This window comes from Microcaecilia unicolor, chromosome 7, assembly GCF_901765095.1.
Source record: "Microcaecilia unicolor chromosome 7, aMicUni1.1, whole genome shotgun sequence".
Classification (NCBI taxonomy): domain Eukaryota; kingdom Metazoa; phylum Chordata; class Amphibia; order Gymnophiona; family Siphonopidae; genus Microcaecilia; species Microcaecilia unicolor.
In genome coordinates this window covers 97,792,437-97,812,710 of record NC_044037.1, presented here as the reverse complement: position 1 = coordinate 97,812,710, position 20,274 = coordinate 97,792,437, and the positions used below count along the sequence as shown (strand labels likewise).

The 20,274-nt window shown below is 48.1% G+C and overlaps 1 protein-coding gene across 3 annotated transcripts in view; it reads right to left on the bottom strand.

The window, feature by feature from the left end:
• The window catches only part of ENOX2 (ecto-NOX disulfide-thiol exchanger 2), a 363,942-nt gene that overhangs the window by 242,428 nt on the left and 101,240 nt on the right, over nt 1-20,274 (bottom strand). For all 3 annotated transcript variants that reach the window (XM_030209544.1, XM_030209543.1, XM_030209545.1), the window contains exon 5: nt 17,660-17,866. In XM_030209544.1, the coding sequence (XP_030065404.1) occupies nt 17,660-17,866 (207 nt within the window). The remainder of the gene's footprint in view (nt 1-17,659; nt 17,867-20,274) is intronic.

Genomic DNA, 20,274 nt, shown 5'->3' with positions numbered 1-20,274 from the left:
TGCTAACTATAAGTAAGAAATGTTTTTTTTCTCCAATATATTTTTAAATCCCAGGTTGGGTTTTCATAATACTTTGTTTTAACTATGTTTTCAATAGCGGTGTCACCTTCATTCATGAATACTTCGCTTTTTTTGGTTAGGCACTTTTTTTTAGTGAAGTCGATATGCACTCATTTCACCAAGATTATATAATTTACCCACTCCTTGTGAGTTTTTCATTTATAAGTAAGTATACAGGCTTTACAATTTTGGGGTCTAAAGTTTGAGATTCACTTTTGGGACTGAAATAATCTTTCTAGTGGGTATTTTAGAACATAAGGCATTTTAATAGGTTTGTGGCTTGTGAAAGCATGATCATATGACCTTAGCCAGGTCAGATAAACTTGACCACCAAGCAAGCTAGGATTTCACTTTACAATACTATGCAAAGCTGGGACTGCCACTTAGTGAGTATGGATATATGTAGTCATTTTGGACTGTATGATTTGTATCATTCTGACCATTTTGATTTGTTTTTAATAGTGATTGTGTGCCTTTGAGATTTATACAATTACCTTGTTTCTTTGATCTCTAGTTCTAGTGTTTTTGGAAAGCATAAACAGACGCTTCACATCTACCCGTTCAACTCCACTCATTATTTTATAGATCTCTATCATATCTCCTCTCAGCCGCCTCTTCTCCAAGCTGAAGAGCCTTAGCCGCTTTAGCCTTTCCTCATAGGGAAGTCGTCCCATCCCCTTTATCATTTTCGTCACCCTTGTCTGCACCTTTTCTAATTTCACTATATCTTTTTTGAGATGCAGCGACCAGAATTTAACGCAATATTCGAGGTGCGGTCGCACCCTGGAGTGATACAAAGGCATTACAACATCCTCAGTTTTGTTTTCCATTCCTTTCCTAATACCTAACATTCTATTTGCTTTCTTAGCCACAGCAGCACACTGAGCAAAAGGTTTCAACATATCATCAACGACGACACCTAGATCCCTTTCTTGGTCTGTGACTCCTAATGTGGAACTGTGCATGACGTAACTATAATTCGGGTTCCTCTTTCCCACATGCATCACTTTGCACTTGCTCACATTAAACATCATCAGCCATTTAGACGTCCAGTATCCCAGTCTCGTAAGGTCCTCTTGTAATTTTTCACACTCCTCCCGTGATTTAACAACTTTGAATAACTTTGTGTCATCAGCAAATTTAATTACCTCGCTAGTTACTCCCATCTCTAGGTCATTTATAAATATGTTAAAAAGCGACAGTCCCAGCACAGACCCCTGGGGAACCCCACCAACTACTCTTTCTCCATTGAGAATAATGACCATTTAACCCTACTCTCTGTTTTCTATCTTTTAACCAGTTTTTAATCCACTATAGAACACTACCTCCTATCCCATGACTTTCCAATTTCCTCTGGAGTCTTTCATGAGGTACTTTGTCAAATGCCTTCTGAAAATCCAGATACACAATATCAACCGGCTCACCTTTATCCACATGCTTGCTCAATCCCTTCAAAGAAATGTAGTAGATTGGTAAGGCAAGGCTTCCCTTCACTAAATCCATGTTGACTTTGTCCCATTAGTCCATGTTTTTGAATGTGCTGTGTAATTTTGTTCTTTATAATAGTCTCTACCATTTTGCCCGGCACCGACGTCAGACTCATCAGTCTATAATTTCCCGGATCTCCTCTGGAACCTTTTTTAAATATCGGCGTTACATTGGCCACCCTCCAATCTTCCGATTTTAAAGATAAATAGCATATCTCTAACAGTAGCTCCTCAAGCTCATTTTTTAGTTCTATCAGTACCCTAGGGAGAATACCATCCGGTCCAGGAGATTTGCTACTCTTCAGTTTGCCAAACTGCTCCACTACATCTTCCAGGTTTATAGATATTTCATTAAGTTTCTTCGACTAGTCAGCCTCGAATACCTTGTCCGGCACTGGTATCCCACCCAAATCTTCCTCGGTGAAGACCGAAGCACAGAACTCATTTAATTTTTCTGCTATTTCTTTGTGTTCCCTGATTGCCCCTTTTACACCCCAGTCATCCAGCGGGCCAACCGATTCTTTTGCCAGCTTCCTGCTTTTAATGTATCTAAAAAAAATGTTTACTATCAGTTTTCGCCTCTAACGCTATCTTTCTTTCAAAATCCCTCTTTGCCTTTCTTATCAGCGCTTTGCATCTGACTTGACATTCCTTAGGCCGCTTCTTATTTTCTTCAGTCTGTTCCTTCTTCTATTTTTGGAAGGATTCCTTTTTAGCTCCAATAGCCTCCTTTACCTCACTTTTTAACCATGCCGGCTGTAGTTTTGTCTTCCGTCCTCCTTTTCCGATACGTGGAATATGTTTGGCCATCCTGGTAGGGCAGACGGTAGTATACCCGTATTGCCGTCCTTTTCCCCTTAACACTTGGAATGTCGATCCACAATGATTACAAGAGGTCTTTTGTTTCCTGCAGAATTTTCAATCTATTTGATTCAAGGCTCTCGTTAATATACAGTGCTACTCCTCCTCCATTCCGGTCCACCCTATCACCACGATATAATTTGTACCCCGGTATGGCAGTGTCCCACTGGTTATCCTCCTTCCACCAGGTCTCAGAGATGCCTATTATACCTAATTCTTCATTCAGTGCAATATATTCCAATTCTCCCATCTTATGTCTTAGGCTCTTAGCATTTCCATATAGACACGTCAAGCTAGGCTTGTTATTCCTTATTACAGCATGTTGATTACATGACAGTATTAATTTGCTATCCTTTGTCAGGTTTTTATTATTTTTATTTAAGGCCATTGAATCTACTACAATCTCTTTTTCATCCTCACTATCAATAAACACTGTCTTCCCTGTTTGGGCAATATCTTTGCAAGATACCTTATTCCGAACCATATGCTTTTGTGCAACTGTCGGCCTGCCCCCCCCCCCCCCCCGTTCCTAGCTTAAAAGCTGCTATCTTTTTTAAATGTCACTCTTTTTTTCAAGCCATCAAACTTCATCACTTACCCTGTGCGTTGGTTCTCTGCTTCCCGCCAACCAGTTTCCAAATTGTTCTTCTCTGCTCTTGCTGCTGCCGGATATGGCGTCTTGATCTGTACAGTTGGGCAGTTCCTTTCTGTCGCTTCTTCCTCTATAATGTTAGCAAAATCCACCCTTTCCTCTCTGAGCACACCACCCAAACTCTCATCCACTCTCTCGTTACCTCTCGCCTTGACTACTGCAACCTACTCCTCACTGGTCTCCCACTTAGCCACCTATCCCCCCTTCAGTCCGTTCAGAACTCTGCTGCACGTCTTATCTTCCGCCTGAACCTATATACTCTTATCACCCCTCTCCTCAAGTCACTTCATTGGCTTCCGATCAGGTACCGCATTCAGTTCAAGCTTCTGCTACTAACCTACAAATGTACTCTATCTGCAGCCCCTCCCTTACCTCTCAACCCTCATCTCCCCTTATGTTCCTACCCGTAACCTCCGCTCTCAAGACAAATCCCTCCTTTCAGTACCCTTCTCCACCACCGCCAACTCCAGGCTCCGCCCTTTCTGCCTCGCCTCACCCCACGCGTGGAACAAACTCCCCAAGCCCATAAGCCAGGCCCCCTCCCTGCCCATCTTCAAATCACTGCTTAAAGCCCACCTCTTCAATGTCGCCTTCGGCACCTAACCACTACACCTCTACCCAGGAAATCTAGACTGCCCCAACTTGACATTTCGTTCTTTAGATTGTAAGCTCCTTTGAGCAGGGACCGTCCTTCTTTGTTTAATTTGTACAGTGCTGCGTAACCCTAGTAGCGCTCTAGAAATGTTAAGTAGTAGTAGTAATGTCCCTCTTTCAGATGCTTCTTCAATTGTTTGTTCCAGGTTAGCTGTGACATTTTGTAAATCTATTGGATTCTCTGTCTCTACTTTTTTCATTGTGCTTGATATATAATAAATCTTGTTCAACGGGGGAAACACTTCCTGAGGAAAATTTAAGTTTTCTTTCAAATATCTACTGAACATATCATTTGGGGATACACCCAACAATCTAGGAAAATTCAATATACGGAGATTTAATCTCCTATTATAGTTCTCCACTTGTTCTATCTTCCTTCTTATTTCCATATTGTCCTTTATCACAGCCACTTTGAATTCATCAGTTTGCTTAGTCTCTCTCTGCAAGGCCTCAATTTTTAGGGAAAGGTCTTGTTTCACCATATCTAGGGAGTTCTTCACCTCCTGTACATTTAAATTCAAAGTCTTTACCTCTTCTGAAGATTGTCTCAGGGTTTTTTCCATTTCTAAAAGCTTCATCCAGATCTTACCCAGGCTCACCTCCATCTCTCCTGCAGCCTCAGATGTCTTTATGGAGTCGGACTCTTCTCTGGGCTCCTCGGTATCACCCTATCCAGGTTCCGAGGGAAACCCCGTTCGACTCACAACAGTTGCAGGGCAAGGAGGCGTCATAGAGCTTGGTTGGGAGAGAGATATTTCTGCTTCCAGCGGGGGGGGTGGGGAAAGAGCGCTTCACCGCTAAGGACTCCGCTCCACTTCTCTGGGAAAGAGCGGGGAAGAAGTGCTCCAAACCCGCGCTTACCAGCGTGGACGTCCCACAAGGTAGGGAACCCCCCGAATCGTTCCCTTGCATTTTGTATGTGGCATATTCAAAGCAGGTAAAACTGGAAAAATTCGGTAATTGAGGGCAGGAGTTCGCTTCAAACGTGACCGCTCACGGCGCCATCTTGACACGCCCCCTCTTATTATAAAAATGTGGTTTAATAACAGTGCCTTATACAGAATTCATGGTTAACAATAACACTGCCTTTAGAGATGTAATGGTCTGTTCATAAATATTCAAATTCATTCTGAAAAAAATCTTTCATTTAACAATTTAACAGTAAGTGCATACAACATGTGTTTTAAAACTGACATTGGGATAGGATGTTGGTTGATAAAGAAAAACAACTGTGTAAACCTCATTGTGAGTCAAAATCTAAAAGAAACATGCAAATGAAAACCAGGTACCTGCGGCGAAGGCCGGCCATCCGTGGCGGCCCCGGGCCCCACTGGTACCGGCGGCGAGCAGGTGAGTGTTGGTCCCGGCGGAAGACGGAACAATAAGGTTTATGCTGCCATGTGTAAAAAAAAAAATAGAAGAGAAAGGGAATTGGGACTTGATATACCGCCTTTCTGAGGTTTTTGCAACTACATTCAAAGCGGTTTACATATATTCAGGTACTTATTTTGTACCTGGGGCAATGGAGGGTTAAGTGACTTGCCCAGAGTCACAAGGAACTGCAGTGGGAATCGAACCCAGTTCCCCAGGATCAAAGTCCACTGCACTAACCACTAGGCTACTCCACCACTCTAGAAGAGTAAAGAATAATAGTTATAACATTTAAAGCATACCTTAAGACAAGCACAAAATCTATCCACAAGCAGAAAAGGACCTCCATTATTTAAAAACAGGAAATTTATACTGTGGTACAATTCTTAGTTTGGTGCCAAAACTTATCAAAATGGATGCGTCTGAACTGTGTGCGCTCCAAGATGGTGCTATATTCTGAATGGGTGTGTATATATATATATATATATATATATATATATATATATATATATATATATATATATATATATATATATATATATATTGTAAGGAGGAGGTAGAAGGAAGGCAGAGAAGAGCTGATAGTGACAGTAAGCAGGGAAAGGAGAAAAACCCTCAGAGGGGAAAGGGAGGAGGAGACTGATGAAAAGGGAAGAGAACTACAGAGCCCAGCAACACTTGCAAGGAAGGAGGGAACATGAGAAACAGTACCACAACTCCCAGCAGGTAGTAGAGTCAGGGGGTGATTGGGAGATGGAGGATAATCAGGGGGAGGAGCAGCACCTGGGAGAGAGGGTGGGGGGAAGACTCCATGGAGTGGGAGGAGATTGAACTAGGAGAGGAAAGCGAAAGGAAAGAGGTTGGTGAGGAGCAAATGGAGTTCTTTTGCTCAGGACAAAGGGCGGTGGAAAAGGAAGAGACTGCAGAGAGAGAGAAGCCAGAGATTTGGGGCCGCTAAGTGACATTGCCTAGATGCGGTCTGGCTTCATGGAACTGTGGGAATTAATTACCTGAAGGAGGTCAGTCTGAACATTTGTGGGAGGTTGTCAGAGTGTTGGTGTCTGGCAAATGAGGGTGGTGAAAATGCCTCTAACTCCTAGGCAGTAGCAGAGAGGAGTGGAGGAATAGACTGAACCATAGGTTTTCCCAAGTCTTTAGCTAATTCTAAGACTGAACTGTTGTTTGTTTGGTGTGTTGGAAAAGTGAAGCAAAGTGCACGGAGACCAACAGCTGTGGTACAGTGAACATACTGTTTTTCCCACTGGTACCGCGGTGTAATAAAGTACTCTGCAGGATAAGTTTGGTACTGTGAATAATTACTTTTTGCAAGTGAGCAGAAGCAGTTCCTCTTAGGAGGTGGATTAGCCCCAATTGTGTGGGTGAAGACAGACAGCACGAAGAGGTGCGGGTCGAGAGCGGACAGCATGGAGAGGTACTTGCTGACTATATATATATATATATATATATAAACCTATATACTTGATTGTTATGTCAATTTTAAAAGAAAGGGGTGTGGTCTTGTGGATCTGCCACTTAAGTGCAATTAGCGTGAATTTAATGGGAATCCAGAATAATGTTGATACTTTAAAAGTGGAAGGTAAAAGAAATGCAAAGTGAATAAGGTCTAATGAGCATATGAAACTAGCTGTGCATTCCTATGTGCGGTGCATCCTTACAAAAACAGCACAGACAACTGTTGCACAATACTGCATCTGTAGGACTGCAGCAAGGAACATGAACGTGACTACTGCCAATGCTAATAAATACATAAAATAACAAAAGTTGCGTGCCAATCATGGAGGTAAAGAAGCAAATTAGATAAAAACTATAAAAAAAAATAAGAATCTGAAAATTGTATTTTGACAAAGTCAATGGAAGCAAATGCTTTAAACAATCTCTTAAAATGTGACAATTACTGATTTTAATAAATACATAAAAAAAGAAAAACAAATAAAACAGAAAAAACATGGCAATTAAAAATAAATAACAGAATGACATCAATCGCAAAAACTAAAAGAATAGGGCATAGGTTGGAACGAATGCTTTAAACAGCTAGTAAAAAAGGCCCGTTTCTGACACAAATGAAATGGGCGCTAGCAAGGTTTTCCTCGGAGTGTGTATGTTTGAGAGAGTGTGTGTGAGAGAGGGAGAGTGAATGTGCGAGTGTATGTGTGTGACAGAGAGAGAGTGACACTGGATGCGAGTGTGTATGTGAGAGAGTGTGTGTGTGAGCATCAGAGTGTGTGCGCCAGGGCCCCCCCCCTCCCTCCCAGTTCAAGGGTCCCCCCTCCCTCTTGTTCCAGGATCGTCGTCCCCCTCCCTCCTGTAGGGTGTAAATAAATAATTAGGACAATAATTATTCCCTGATAATACTTATTACAAGGTTCCTAGCTCAGCCTAGGGGTATATTATACAGGAACCTTGGTGCTGGCACCCTGCCAGTGTTTTGTTCCCCGCCAAAGAACAGAAGCCACGTCACAGATGATATTATTATTATTTATTATAGGTAGAAAAAGCAAATGCTACATACCTGTAGAAGGTATTCTCTGAGGACAGCAGGCTGATTGTTCTCACTGATGGGTGACGTCCAAGGCAGCCCCTCCAATCGGAACACTTTCTAGCAAAGTCCTTTGCTAGTCCTCGCGCACCGCGCATGCGCGGCCATCTTCCCGCCCGAACCGGCTCGTGCCGGCCAGTCTCATATGTAGCAAGACAAAGAGAAGGGAAGACACAACTCCAAAGGGGAGGCGGGCGGGTTTGTGAGAACAATCAGCCTGCTGTCCTCGGAGAATACCTTCTACAGGTATGTAGCATTCGCTTTCTCCGAGGAAAAGCAGGCTGCTTGTTCTCACTGATGGGGTATCCCTAGCCCCCAGGCTCACTCAAAACAACAACCATGGTCAATTGGGCCTCGCAACGGCGAGGGCATAACTGAGATTGACCTAAAAAAATTTACCAACTAACAGAGTGCAGCCTGGAACAGAACAAACATGGGCCTAGGGGGGTGGAGTTGGATTCTAAACCCCGAACAGATTCTGAAGCACTGACTGCCCGAACCGACTGTCGCGTCGGGTATCCTGCTGCAGGCAGTAATGAGATGTGAATGTGTGGACAGATGACCACGTCGCAGCTTTGCAAATCTCTTCAATAGTGGCTGACTTCAAGTGGGCTACCGACGCTGCCATGGCTCTAACATTATGAGCCGTGACATGACCCTCAAGAGCCAGCCCAGCCTGGGCGTAAGTGAAGGAAATGCAATCTGCTAGCCAATTGGATATGGTGCGTTTTCCCACAGCCACTCCCCTCCTGTTGGGATCAAAAGAAACAAACAATTGGGCGGACTGTCTGTTGGGCTGTGTCCGCTCCAGATAGAAGGCCAATGCTCTCTTGCAGTCCAATGTGTGCAGCTGACGTTCAGCAGGGCAGGAATGAGGACGGGGAAAGAATGTTGGCAAGACAATTGACTGGTTCAGATAGAACTCCGACACAACCTTCGGCAAGAACTTAGGGTGAGTGCGGAGGACTACTCTGTTATGATGAAATTTGGTGTAAGGGGCCTGGGCTACCAGGGCCTGAAGCTCACTGACTCTACGAGCTGAAGTAACTGCCACCAAGAAAATGAACTTCCAGGTCAAGTACTTCAGATGGCAGGAATTCAGTGGCTCAAAAGGAGGTTTCATCAGCTGGGTGAGAACGACATTGAGATCCCATGACACTGTAGGAGGCTTGACAGGGGGCTTTGACAAAAGCAAACCTCTCATGAAGCGAACAACTAAAGGCTGTCCTGAGATCGGCTTACCTTCCACACGGTAATGGTATGCACTGATTGCACTAAGGTGAACCCTTACAGAGTCGGTCTTGAGACCAGACTCAGACAAGTGCAGAAGGTATTCAAGCAGGGTCTGTGTAGGACAAGAGCGAGGATCTAGGGCCTTGCTGTCACACCAGACGGCAAACCTCCTCCACAGAAAGAAGTAACTCCTCTTAGTGGAATCTTTCCTGGAAGCAAGCAAGATACGGGAGACACCCTCTGACAGACCAAAAGAGGCAAAGTCTACGCTCTCAACATCCAGGCCGTGAGAGCCAGGGACCGGAGGTTGGGATGCAGAAGCGCCCCTTCGTCCTGTGTGATGAGGGTCGGAAAACACTCCAATCTCCACGGTTCTTCGGAGGACAACTCCAGAAGAAGAGGGAACCAGATCTGACGCGGCCAAAAAGGAGCAATCAGAATCATGGTGCCTCGGTCTTGCTTGAGTTTCAACAAAGTCTTCCCCACCAGAGGTATGGGAGGATAAGCATACAGCAGACCCTCCCCCCAGTCCAGGAGGAAGGCATCCGATGCCAGTCTGCCGTGGGCCTGAAGCCTGGAACAGAACTGAGGGACCTTGTGGTTGGCTCGAGATGCGAAGAGATCTACCAAGGGGGTGCCCCACACCTGGAAGATCTGTCGCACTACACGGGAATTGAGCGACCACTCGTGAGGTTGCATAATCCTGCTCAACCTGTCGGCCAGACTGTTGTTTACGCCTGCCAGATATGTGGCTTGGAGCACCATGCCGTGACGGCGAGCCCAGAGCCACATGCTGACGGCTTCCTGACATAGGGGGCGAGATCCGGTGCCCCCCTGCTTGTTGACGTAATACATGGCAACCTGGTTGTCTGTCTGAATTTGGATAATTTGGTGGGACAGCCGATCTCTGAAAGCCTTCAGAGCGTTCCAGATCGCTCGTAACTCCAGAAGATTGATCTGCAGATCGCGTTCCTGGAGGGACCAGCTTCCTTGGGTGTGAAGCCCATCGACATGAGCTCCCCACCCCAGGAGAGACGCATCCGTGGTCAGCACTTTTTGTGGCTGAGGAATTTGGAAAGGACGTCCCAGAGTCAAATTGGACCAAATCGTCCACCAATACAGGGATTTGAGAAAACTCGTGGACAGGTGGATCACGTCTTCTAGATCCCCAGCAGCCTGAAACCACTGGGAAACTAGGGTCCATTGAGCAGATCTCATGTGAAGGCGGGCCATGGGAGTCACATGAACTGTGGAGGCCATGTGGCCCAGCAATCTCAACATCTGCCGAGCTGTGATCTGCTGGGACGCTCGCACCCGCGAGACGAGGGACAACAAGTTGTTGGCTCTCGTCTCTGGGAGATACAGTGGTGGAAATAAGTATTTGATCCCTTGCTGATTTTGTAAGTTTGCCCACTGACAAAGACATGAGCAGCCCATAATTGAAGGGTAGGTTATTGGTAACAGTGAGAGATAGCACATCACAAATTAAATCCGGAAAATCACATTGTGGAAAGTATATGAATTTATTTGCATTCTGCAGAGGGAAATAAGTATTTAATCCCTCTGGCAAACAAGACCTAATACTTGGTGGCAAAACCCTTGTTGGCAAGCACAGCGGTCAGACGTCTTCTGTAGTTGATGATGAGGTTTGCACACATGTCAGGAGGAATTTTGGTCCACTCCTCTTTGCAGATCATCTCTAAATCATTAAGAGTTCTGGGCTGTCGCTTGGCAACTCGCAGCTTCAGCTCCCTCCATAAGTTTTCAATGGGATTAAGGTCTGGTGACTGGCTAGGCCACTCCATGACCCTAATGTGCTTCTTCCTGAGCCACTCCTTTGTTGCCTTGGCTGTATGTTTTGGGTCATTGTCGTGCTGGAAGACCCAGCCACGACCCATTTTTAAGGCCCTGGCGGAGGGAAGGAGGTTGTCACTCAGAATTGTACGGTACATGGCCCCATCCATTCTCCCATTGATGCGGTGAAGTAGTCCTGTGCCCTTAGCAGAGAAACACCCCCAAAACATAACATTTCCACCTCCATGCTTGACAGTGGGGACGGTGTTCTTTGGGTCATAGGCAGCATTTCTCTTCCTCCAAACACGGCGAGTTGAGTTCATGCCAAAGAGCTCAATTTTTGTCTCATCTGACCACAGCACCTTCTCCCAATCACTCTCGGCATCATCCAGGTGTTCACTGGCAAACTTCAGACGGGCCGTCACATGTGCCTTCCGGAGCAGGGGGACCTTGCGGGCACTGCAGGATTGCAATCCGTTATGTCGTAATGTGTTACCAATGGTTTTCGTGGTGACAGTGGTCCCAGCTGCCTTGAGATCATTGACAAGTTCCCCCCTTGTAGTTGTAGGCTGATTTCTAACCTTCCTCATGATCAAGGATACCCCACGAGGTGAGATTTTGCGTGGAGCCCCAGATCTTTGTCGATTGACAGTCATTTTGTACTTCTTCCATTTTCTTACTATGGCACCAACAGTTGTCTCCTTCTCGCCCAGCGTCTTACTGATGGTTTTGTAGCCCATTCCAGCCTTGTGCAGGTGTATGATCTTGTCCCTGACATCCTTAGACAGCTCCTTGCTCTTGGCCATTTTGTAGAGGTTAGAGTCTGACTGATTCACTGAGTCTGTGGACAGGTGTCTTTCATACAGGTGACCATTGCCGACAGCTGTCTGTCATGCAGGTAACGAGTTGATTTGGAGCATCTACCTGGTCTGTAGGGGCCAGATCTCTTACTGGTTGGTGGGGGATCAAATACTTATTTCCCTCTGCAGAATGCAAATAAATTCATATACTTTCCACAATGTGATTTTCCGGATTTAATTTGTGATGTGCTATCTCTCACTGTTACCAATAACCTACCCTTCAATTATGGGCTGCTCATGTCTTTGTCAGTGGGCAAACTTACAAAATCAGCAAGGGATCAAATACTTATTTCCACCACTGTAGGCGCGAGCCGTCCGAGAATCCAGCACAGCTCCTATGAATTCGAGTTTCTGCACTGGGAGAAGATGGGACTTTGGATAATTTATCACAAACCCCAGTAGCTCCAGGAGGTGAATAGTCATCTGCATGGACTGCAGGGCTCCTGCCTCGGATGTGTTCTTCACCAGCCAATCGTCGAGATATGGGAACACGTGTACCCCCAGTCTGCGAAGTGCCGCTGCTACTACAGCCAAGCACTTCGTGAACACTCTGGGCGCAGAGGCGAGCCCAAAGGGTAGCACACAGTACTGGAAGTGACGTGTGCCCAGCTGAAATCGCAGATACTGTCTGTGAGCTGGCAGTATCGGGATGTGCGTGTAGGCGTCCTTCAAGTCCAGAGAGCATAGCCAATCGTTTTCCTGAATCATGGGGAGAAGGGTGCCCAGGGAAAGCATCCTGAACTTTTCTTTGACCAGATATTTGTTCAGGGCCCTTAGGTCTAGGATGGGACGCATCCCCCCTGTTTTCTTTTCCACAAGGAAGTACCTGGAATAGAATCCCAGCCCTTCTTGCCCGGATGGCACGGGCTCGACCGCATTGGCGCTGAGAAGGGCGGAGAGTTCCTCTGCAAGTACCTGCTTGTGTTGGAAGCTGTAAGACTGAGCTCCTGGTGGGCAATTTGGAGGTTTTGAGGTCAAATTGAGGGTGTATCCTTGCCGGACTATTTGGAGAACCCACTGATCTGAGGTTATGAGAGGCCACCTTTGGTGAAAAGCTTTCAACCTCCCTCCGACTGGCAGGTCGCCCGGCACTGACACTTGGATGTCGGCTATGCTCTGCTGGAGCCAGTCAAAAGCTCGTCCCTTGCTTTTGCTGGGGAGCCGAGGGGCCTTGCTGAGGCGCACGCTGCTGACGAGAGCGCGCGCGCTGGGGCTTAGCCTGGGCCGCAGGCTGTCGAGGAGGAGGATTGTACCTACGCTTACCAGAAGAGTAGGGAACAGTCTTCCTTCCCCCCCAAAATCTTCTACCTGTAGAGGTAGAGGCTGAAGGCTGCCGGCAGGAGAACTTGTCGAATGCGGTGTCCCGCTGGTGGAGCTGCTCTACCACCTGCTCGACTTTTTCTCCAAAAATATTATCCGCACGGCAAGGCGAGTCCGCAATCCGCTGCTGGATTCTATTCTCCAGGTCGGAGGCACGTAGCCATGAGAGTCTGCGCATCACCACACCTTGAGCAGCGGCCCTGGACGCAACATCAAAGGTGTCATACACCCCTCTGGCCAGGAATTTTCTGCACGCCTTCAGCTGCCTGACCACCTCCTGAAATGGCTTGGCTTGCTCAGGGGGGAGCTTGTCCACCAAGCCTGCCAACTGCCGCACATTGTTCCGCATGTGGATGCTCGTGTAGAGCTGGTAGGACTGAATCTTGGCCACGAGCATAGAAGAATGGTAGGCCTTCCTCCCAAAGGAGTCCAAGGTTCTAGAGTCCTTGCCCGGGGGCGCCGAAGCATGCTCCCTAGAACTCTTGGCCTTCTTTAGGGCCAAATCCACAACTCCAGAGTCATGAGGCAACTGAGTGCGCATCAGCTCTGGGTCCCCATGGATCCGGTACTGGGACTCGATCTTCTTGGGAATGTGGGGATTACTTAGAGGCTTGGTCCAGTTCGCCAGCAATGTCTTTTTGAGGACATGATGCATGGGTACTGTGGACGCTTCCTTAGGTGGAGAAGGATAGTCCAGGAGCTCAAACATTTCAGCCCTGGGCTCGTCCTCCACAACCACCGGGAAGGGGATGGCCGTAGACATCTCCCGGACAAAGGCAGCGAAAGACAGACTCTCAGGAGGAGAAAGCTGTCTTTCAGGAGAGGGAGTGGGATCGGAAGGAAGACCCTCAGACTCCTCGTCAGAGAAATATCTGATGTCTTCTTCCTCTTCCTACGAGGCCTCACCATCGGTGTCAGACACAAGTTCACGGACCTGTGTCTGCAACCGTGCCCGGCTCGACTCCGTGGAACCACGGCCACGGTGGGAGCGTCGAGAGGTAGACTCCCTCGCCTGCACCAGCGAAGCTCCCTCCGCTGACGTAGTCGGGGAGCCTTCCTGGGAGGCTACCGCACTCGGTACCGCAAGCGGCACCGATGTCGGAGACCTGACAATGGGCCAGCCGGCGCCTTGCTAGACGGTACCGGTGGCGCAAGCACCCCCGGTACCAGAGGGGTAGGGCGCAACAGCTCTCCCAGGATCTCTGGGAGAACGGCCCAGAGGCTCTCGTGCAGAGCAGCTGTGGAAAAAGACATGGAAGCCGATGCAGGAGTCGATGTCAGAACCTGTTCCGGGCGTGGAGGTTGTTCCGGGCTGTCCAAAGGGGAGCGCATCGACACCTCTTGAACAGAGGGCGAGCGGTCCTCTCGGTGCCGATGCTTACTGGGTGCCGACTCCCTCGGCGACCCAGAGCTCTCTGTGCCGACACGGGAAGGGGACCGGTGACAATGCTTCTTCGATTTTTTGGAACGAAGCACGTCACCGGAGCTTCCCGGCACCGACGAGGAGGACGTAGAATCCAGCCCTCTCTTCCTCGGGGCCGAGGCCGAAGAGGGTCGGTCTCGGGGGGGGGGGGGGGCTGTACCGCAGGAGCCCTCAGGGTAGGGGGAGACCCACCCGAAGGCTCACCGCCACCAGCAGGGGAATGGACAGCCCTCACCTGCACTCCAGATGAAGCACCACCGTCCGACGACATCAGCAGACGAGGAGGTCTCGATACCACCGACGCCGACGCAGCCCTCCGATGTCGCCCCGATGCAGAGGGCCGATGCCTCGATGCACTCGATGCAATCGGGGGCGAGGATGAAGGTCCGGGTGCCGACGACGTTGAAGCAGTCGATACTCCCGGTGCCGATGCCGACGAAGAGCCCGAGAACAGAACGTTCCACTGGGCTAATCTCGCTACCTGAGTCCGCTTTTGCAAAAGAGAACACAGACTACAGGCCTGAGGGCGGTGCCCAGCCCCCAGACACTGAAGACACGACGCGTGCCTGTCAGTGAGCGAGATTACCCGGGCGCACTGGGTGCACTTCTTGAAGCCGCTGGAAGACTTCGATGTCATGGGCGGAAAAATCGCGCCGGCGAGATCAAAACTCGAAATGGCGAAAATGGCACCACAAAAATAGGGGGAAGAAAAACTTCGACCGAGGCCTAAATAGGGCCTACCCCGACGACGAAAGAAAACTTACCGGGGCAAAAACTAGAAGTACGGGAAGGGAGAAAACCATAAAGGTCTCCTTCCGACACCTTTTTTTTTTTTTAAGAACGAAGTCGATAAATGACGCGCGAGGTCAACTTTGGGGCGCGAACGGCGAAACACGACCGTACCGAGCGCGGACAAAAGAAGACTGGCCGGCACGAGCCGGTTCGGGCGGGAAGACGGCCCGCGCATGCGCGGTGTGCATCGGCGCGCGAGGACTAGCAAAGGACTTTGCTAGAAAGTGTTCCGATTGGAGGGGCTGCCGTGGACGTCACCCATCAGTGAGAACAAGCAGCCTGCTTCTCCTCGGAGAAATAGAAACACTCTGCAATAGCTTATATGCAATATAATATCTCTTACTGATATGCACACTAACAAAATATATTGTCTAACTACACTCTGATTATCCTGAGACTACGTACAGTAATACTTAGAACAGTACACGATATCCTAATGATCCTTATGAAAACTTATCACATCTTATGCAAAATACACATTAGCAGCTTTCCCTGACCAAGAGCTGACATAAACCAGTCGTACTTAGATAAAACCACTGCCTAACCCCAGACTAGGAAATATATCACTGTGATCTCACCACGCTGTCCTGATGACGGCTTCAGATGAGACCGGAGCAGAATCTCCCCAGATGCTATCTCAGCTGTCTGTGTCTTAGATGTAGTGCAGGTCTTTCTCAGCAAACAAGCAGGTTTCCGTCTCTCCGTTGGTTTTCAGAGCCAATATCTCTGCCACAGGTATTTGCACCAGTTATGCAAGTCACAAGGTTGGTATTATACAGTCTCTGGCTCACCCCGAGCCTTGCTGGATTTCTCAGGTCCTTACCAGGTACTCCTCCTCCGAGGGTCTCCGACTAACTAACTTCTCCCACTCTTCCCGCGTTCTTCCAGACCTCCCGGTCAGGTGATAGCCCGGACCAATTAGCCTCTCGTACAGTCCAGTGCATGGGCAAGAAGAGTTCTTTGTTTTGTGACCTTGGAGATGGTAACTTCTGGTGCCATGAGTATGACTCTCTTCCCAGCTTCTCAGAGATAGCAGGGGGATGGTTGGAACACAGAATGTCCTTGGCTTCAGCAAGCCTGTCAGTGATTTTCCACAAGCTGAAGCTGGATTTTGCTGACACAGATGTTCAGGTCAGAGGGTTGCCGCAGTCATCTTATTGTACCAAGATGTCATAGGCTTGTATAGGCCAAGACCAGCTCAGGCTAGATCACAGGGAAATACCCCTACACTCCCTCCGAGTTCCAGGGTTGTTGTCCCCCCCCCCCCCCTCCGAGTTCCAGGGTTGTCGTCCCCTCCCTGCCTCTGAGTTCCAGGGTCGTCCCCTCCCTGCCTCCCTCCGAGTTTCAGGGTCCCCTCCCTCCCCTGCATTCATCCATATGCAGGCAACATCCTCTGTGCTCTGCCCCCTCCATCCATCCATGTGCAGCATTTCTCCCCTGCTCCCTCCACCTCCCTCCGAGTTCCAGGCCCCCCTCCCTCCCCTTCCGAGTTCCAGTGTCCCCCTCCCTCCCTCCCATTTCCAGGGTCCCCCCTTCCTCTGTCCCTCCCTTCCAGTTCCAGGGTCCCGTGGAACTGGGAGGGAGGGGGGACGGAGAACGTTGGAGGAGTGACGTCAGCAGGTGGTTACAATCCCAGACACACACATTGGAACGTTGGAGGAGTGATGTCAGCAGGTGGTTACAATCCCAGTGAGACACATTGGAATGTTGGAGGAGCAAATTATTATATTAGATATGAATAGAGTACGTGTACTGAATACTAAACTCAAAGGACATTTGGTTATATTTATGCCTAATTGGAACAGGTAGGTGTAGAATACATAAAGTACTAACATCAAGGCTCATATGTAATTGGAAAAAATAGGGTTTTAGTCAGGTACTTTGGAGATCATAACACAGTTCTAAACCACTAAGGGTATGTCGAAAAACCTTCATGTGATCCTGTAGGAGGAATGATGATGTAAATTCTGCATCACTAGGTAAAACAGTAAAGAAGCAGCTTCTATTTCCTATTTGTCTACTTAAATGAAAGGCTTATAGTCTATGTCTTGGCTTAACCCTAGTGAAGCTAAGGTTTGTAATTGAAAAATGAGTCTCTGTTCTTCACGAATCAGCATTTGGTCCATAATCTTCCTTTGCCAGTTGCACTTGAGGATCTTGAAAACAAAAAACTTAAGATCATCTATAGAGAGTGTCCTGAGGATTTCTAGTGGTCCACAAGGGGTGCAGATTAGATACTTCTACTGATACGTCAAGGTTCTATTATACAGCTTTTGATAAGTCTTTTGTTTTTTCCCAATGTACAGCAGTAGGCACAGACACTGTATAACATAGATGACATTGGTTGCAATTAGATGTATGGAGATGCTTGTAGTTACATCCATGAGTAAACCCATGTAGTGCATCAGTTCTGCCATCTGTTGATGAATTATGGAGGTGGCAGCATTATTTTTCATTTAACCCTCAGAGAAATTCTTTTCAACATCTCTCAGTCTGAAAGGTTTCCCACCTCCAAATTAATCATTAAATATACATACACAGAATTCTGTGTTTAAACCAGGTCTAAAAAGAACTTTAACCCTGCCTAAGACTTACCAGAGAGATAGACTGCTTTATCTATAGCGAGCTCATCTGTAAAGCGAATGTGACAGAAGTTTTTCTTACTCTTGCGAATGGCTACAAGCTCCCCACACTGCTCAAATATCTCTAAAATAATCTCATCTGTTGCATTTTCTGGCAGGCCACCCACAAACACTGTTTTACATCCTGGTGGCCTTTCCCTTCTGGCAGGAGGAGGGAGATCTAAAATATAACAAAAAAATAAAGTTGAGAAAATCAAAACAGCAGAATATAGTGAAAGCTACATACCTATAGAAGGTATTCTCCGAGGACAGCAGACTGATTGTTCTCACATGTGGGTGACGTCCAACGGCAGCCCCAGATCGGAGATCTTCCTAGCAACAAACGTTTGCTAGCCCTCACGTGCGCATGCGCGACCGTCTTCCTGCCCGCACGAGAGCGTGTTCCTCAGTCCAGTAAACAGCAAGACAAGGGAAGAGACAACGCCAAAGGGGAGGTGGGCGGGTTGGTGAGAACAATCAGCCTGCTGTCCTCGGAGAATACCTTCTACAGATATGCAGCTTTCGCTTTCTCCGAGGACAAGCAGGCTGCTTGTTCTCACTGATGGGGTATATCCCTAGCCCCCAGGCTCACTCAAAACAATAAACATGGTCAATTGGGCCTCGCAACGGCGAGGACATAACTGAGATTGACCTACAACTTAACCAACTAACTGAGAGTGCAGCCTGGAACAGAATAAAAATGGGCCTAGGGGGGTGGACTTGGATTCTAAACCCCAAACAGATTCTGCAGCACCGACTGCCCAAACCGACTGTCGTGTCGGGTATCCTGCTGGAGGAAGTAATGAGAGGTGAACATGTGGATGGATGACCACGTCGCAGCCTTGCAAATCTCTTCGATAGTGGCTGACTTCAAGTGGGCCACTAACGCTGCCATGGCTCTAACACTATGAGCCGTGACATGACCCTCAAGAGTCAGACCAGCCTAGGCGTAAGTGAAGGAAATGCAATCTGCTAGCCAATTGGATATGGTGCGTTTCCCAACAGCCACTCCCCTTCTGTTGGGATCAAAAGAAACAAACAATTGGGCGGACTGTCTGTATGGGCTTGTCCGCTCCAGATAGAAGGCCAATGCTTGCTTGCAGTCCAATGTGTGCAGCTGAAATTCAGCAGGGCGGGTATGAGGACGGGGAAAGAATGTTGGCAAGACAATTGACTGGTTAAGATGGAAGTCCGACACCACCTTCGGCAAAAACTTAGGGCAAGTGCGGAGGACTACTCTGTTATGATGAAATTTAGTATAAGGAGCATGAGCTACTAAGGCCTGAAGCTCACCGACTCTGCGAGCTGAAGTGACTGCCACCAAGAAATTGACCTTCCAAGTCAAGTACTTCAGATGGCAGGAATTCAGTGGCTCGAAAGGGGGTTTCATCAGCTGGGTGAGAACGACATTGAGATCCCATGACACTGCAGGAGGTTTGATGGGGGGCTTTGACAAAAGCAAACCTCTCATGAAACGAACAACTAAAGGCTGTCCAGAGATCGGCTTACCTTCCACACGGTAATGGTATGCACTAATCGCACCAAGATGGACCCTTACAGAGTTGGTTTTAATACCAGACTCAGACAAGTGCAGAAGGTATTCAAGCAGGGTCTGTGTAGGACACGAGCGAGGATCTAAGGCCTTGCTGTCACACCAGACGGCAAACCTCCGCCATAGAAAAGAGTAACTCTTCTTAGTGGAATCTTTCCTGGAAGCAAGCAAGACACGGGAGAGACCCAAGGAGGCAAAATCTACGCCCTCAACATCCAGGCCGTGAGAGCCAGGGACTAGAGGTTGGGATGCAGAAGCGCCCCCTCATTTTGAGTAATGAGAGTTGGAAAACACTCCAATCTCCACGGTTCTCTGGAAGACAACTCCAGAAGAAGAGGGAACCATATCTGACGCGGCCAAAAGGGAGCGATCAGAATCATGGTGCCTCGATCTTGCTCGAGTTTCAGCAAAGTCTTCCCCACCAAAGGTATGGGAGGATAAACATACAGGAGGCCTTCCCCCCAATCCAGGAGAAAGGCATCCGACGCTAGCCTGCCGTGGGCCTGAAGTCTGGAACAGAACTGAGGGACCTTGTGGTTGACTCGAGTGGCAAAGAGATCCACCAAGGGGGTGCCCCGCACTTGGAAGATCTTGCGAACTACTCTGGAATTGAGCGACCACTCGTGAGGTTGCATTATCCTGCTCAACCTGTCGGCCAGACTATTTACGCCTGCCAGATACGTGGCCTGAAGAAACATGCCGTACCAGCGAGCCCAAAGCCACATTCTGACGGTCTTCTGACACAGGGGGCGAGATCTGGTGCCCCCCTGCTTGTTGATGTAATACATGGCAACCTGATTGTCTGTCTGAATTTGAATAATTTGCTGGGACAGCCGATCCCTGAAAGCCTTTAGAGCGTTCCAGACCGCGCGCAACTCCAGGAGATTGATCTGTAAACCTTGTTCCTGGAGGGACCAACTCCCTTGGGTGTGTAACCCATCGACATGAGCTCCCCACCCCAGGAGAGACGCATCCGTAGTCAGCACTTTTTGTGGCTGAGGAATTTGGAAGGGACATCCCAGAGTCAAACTGGATCG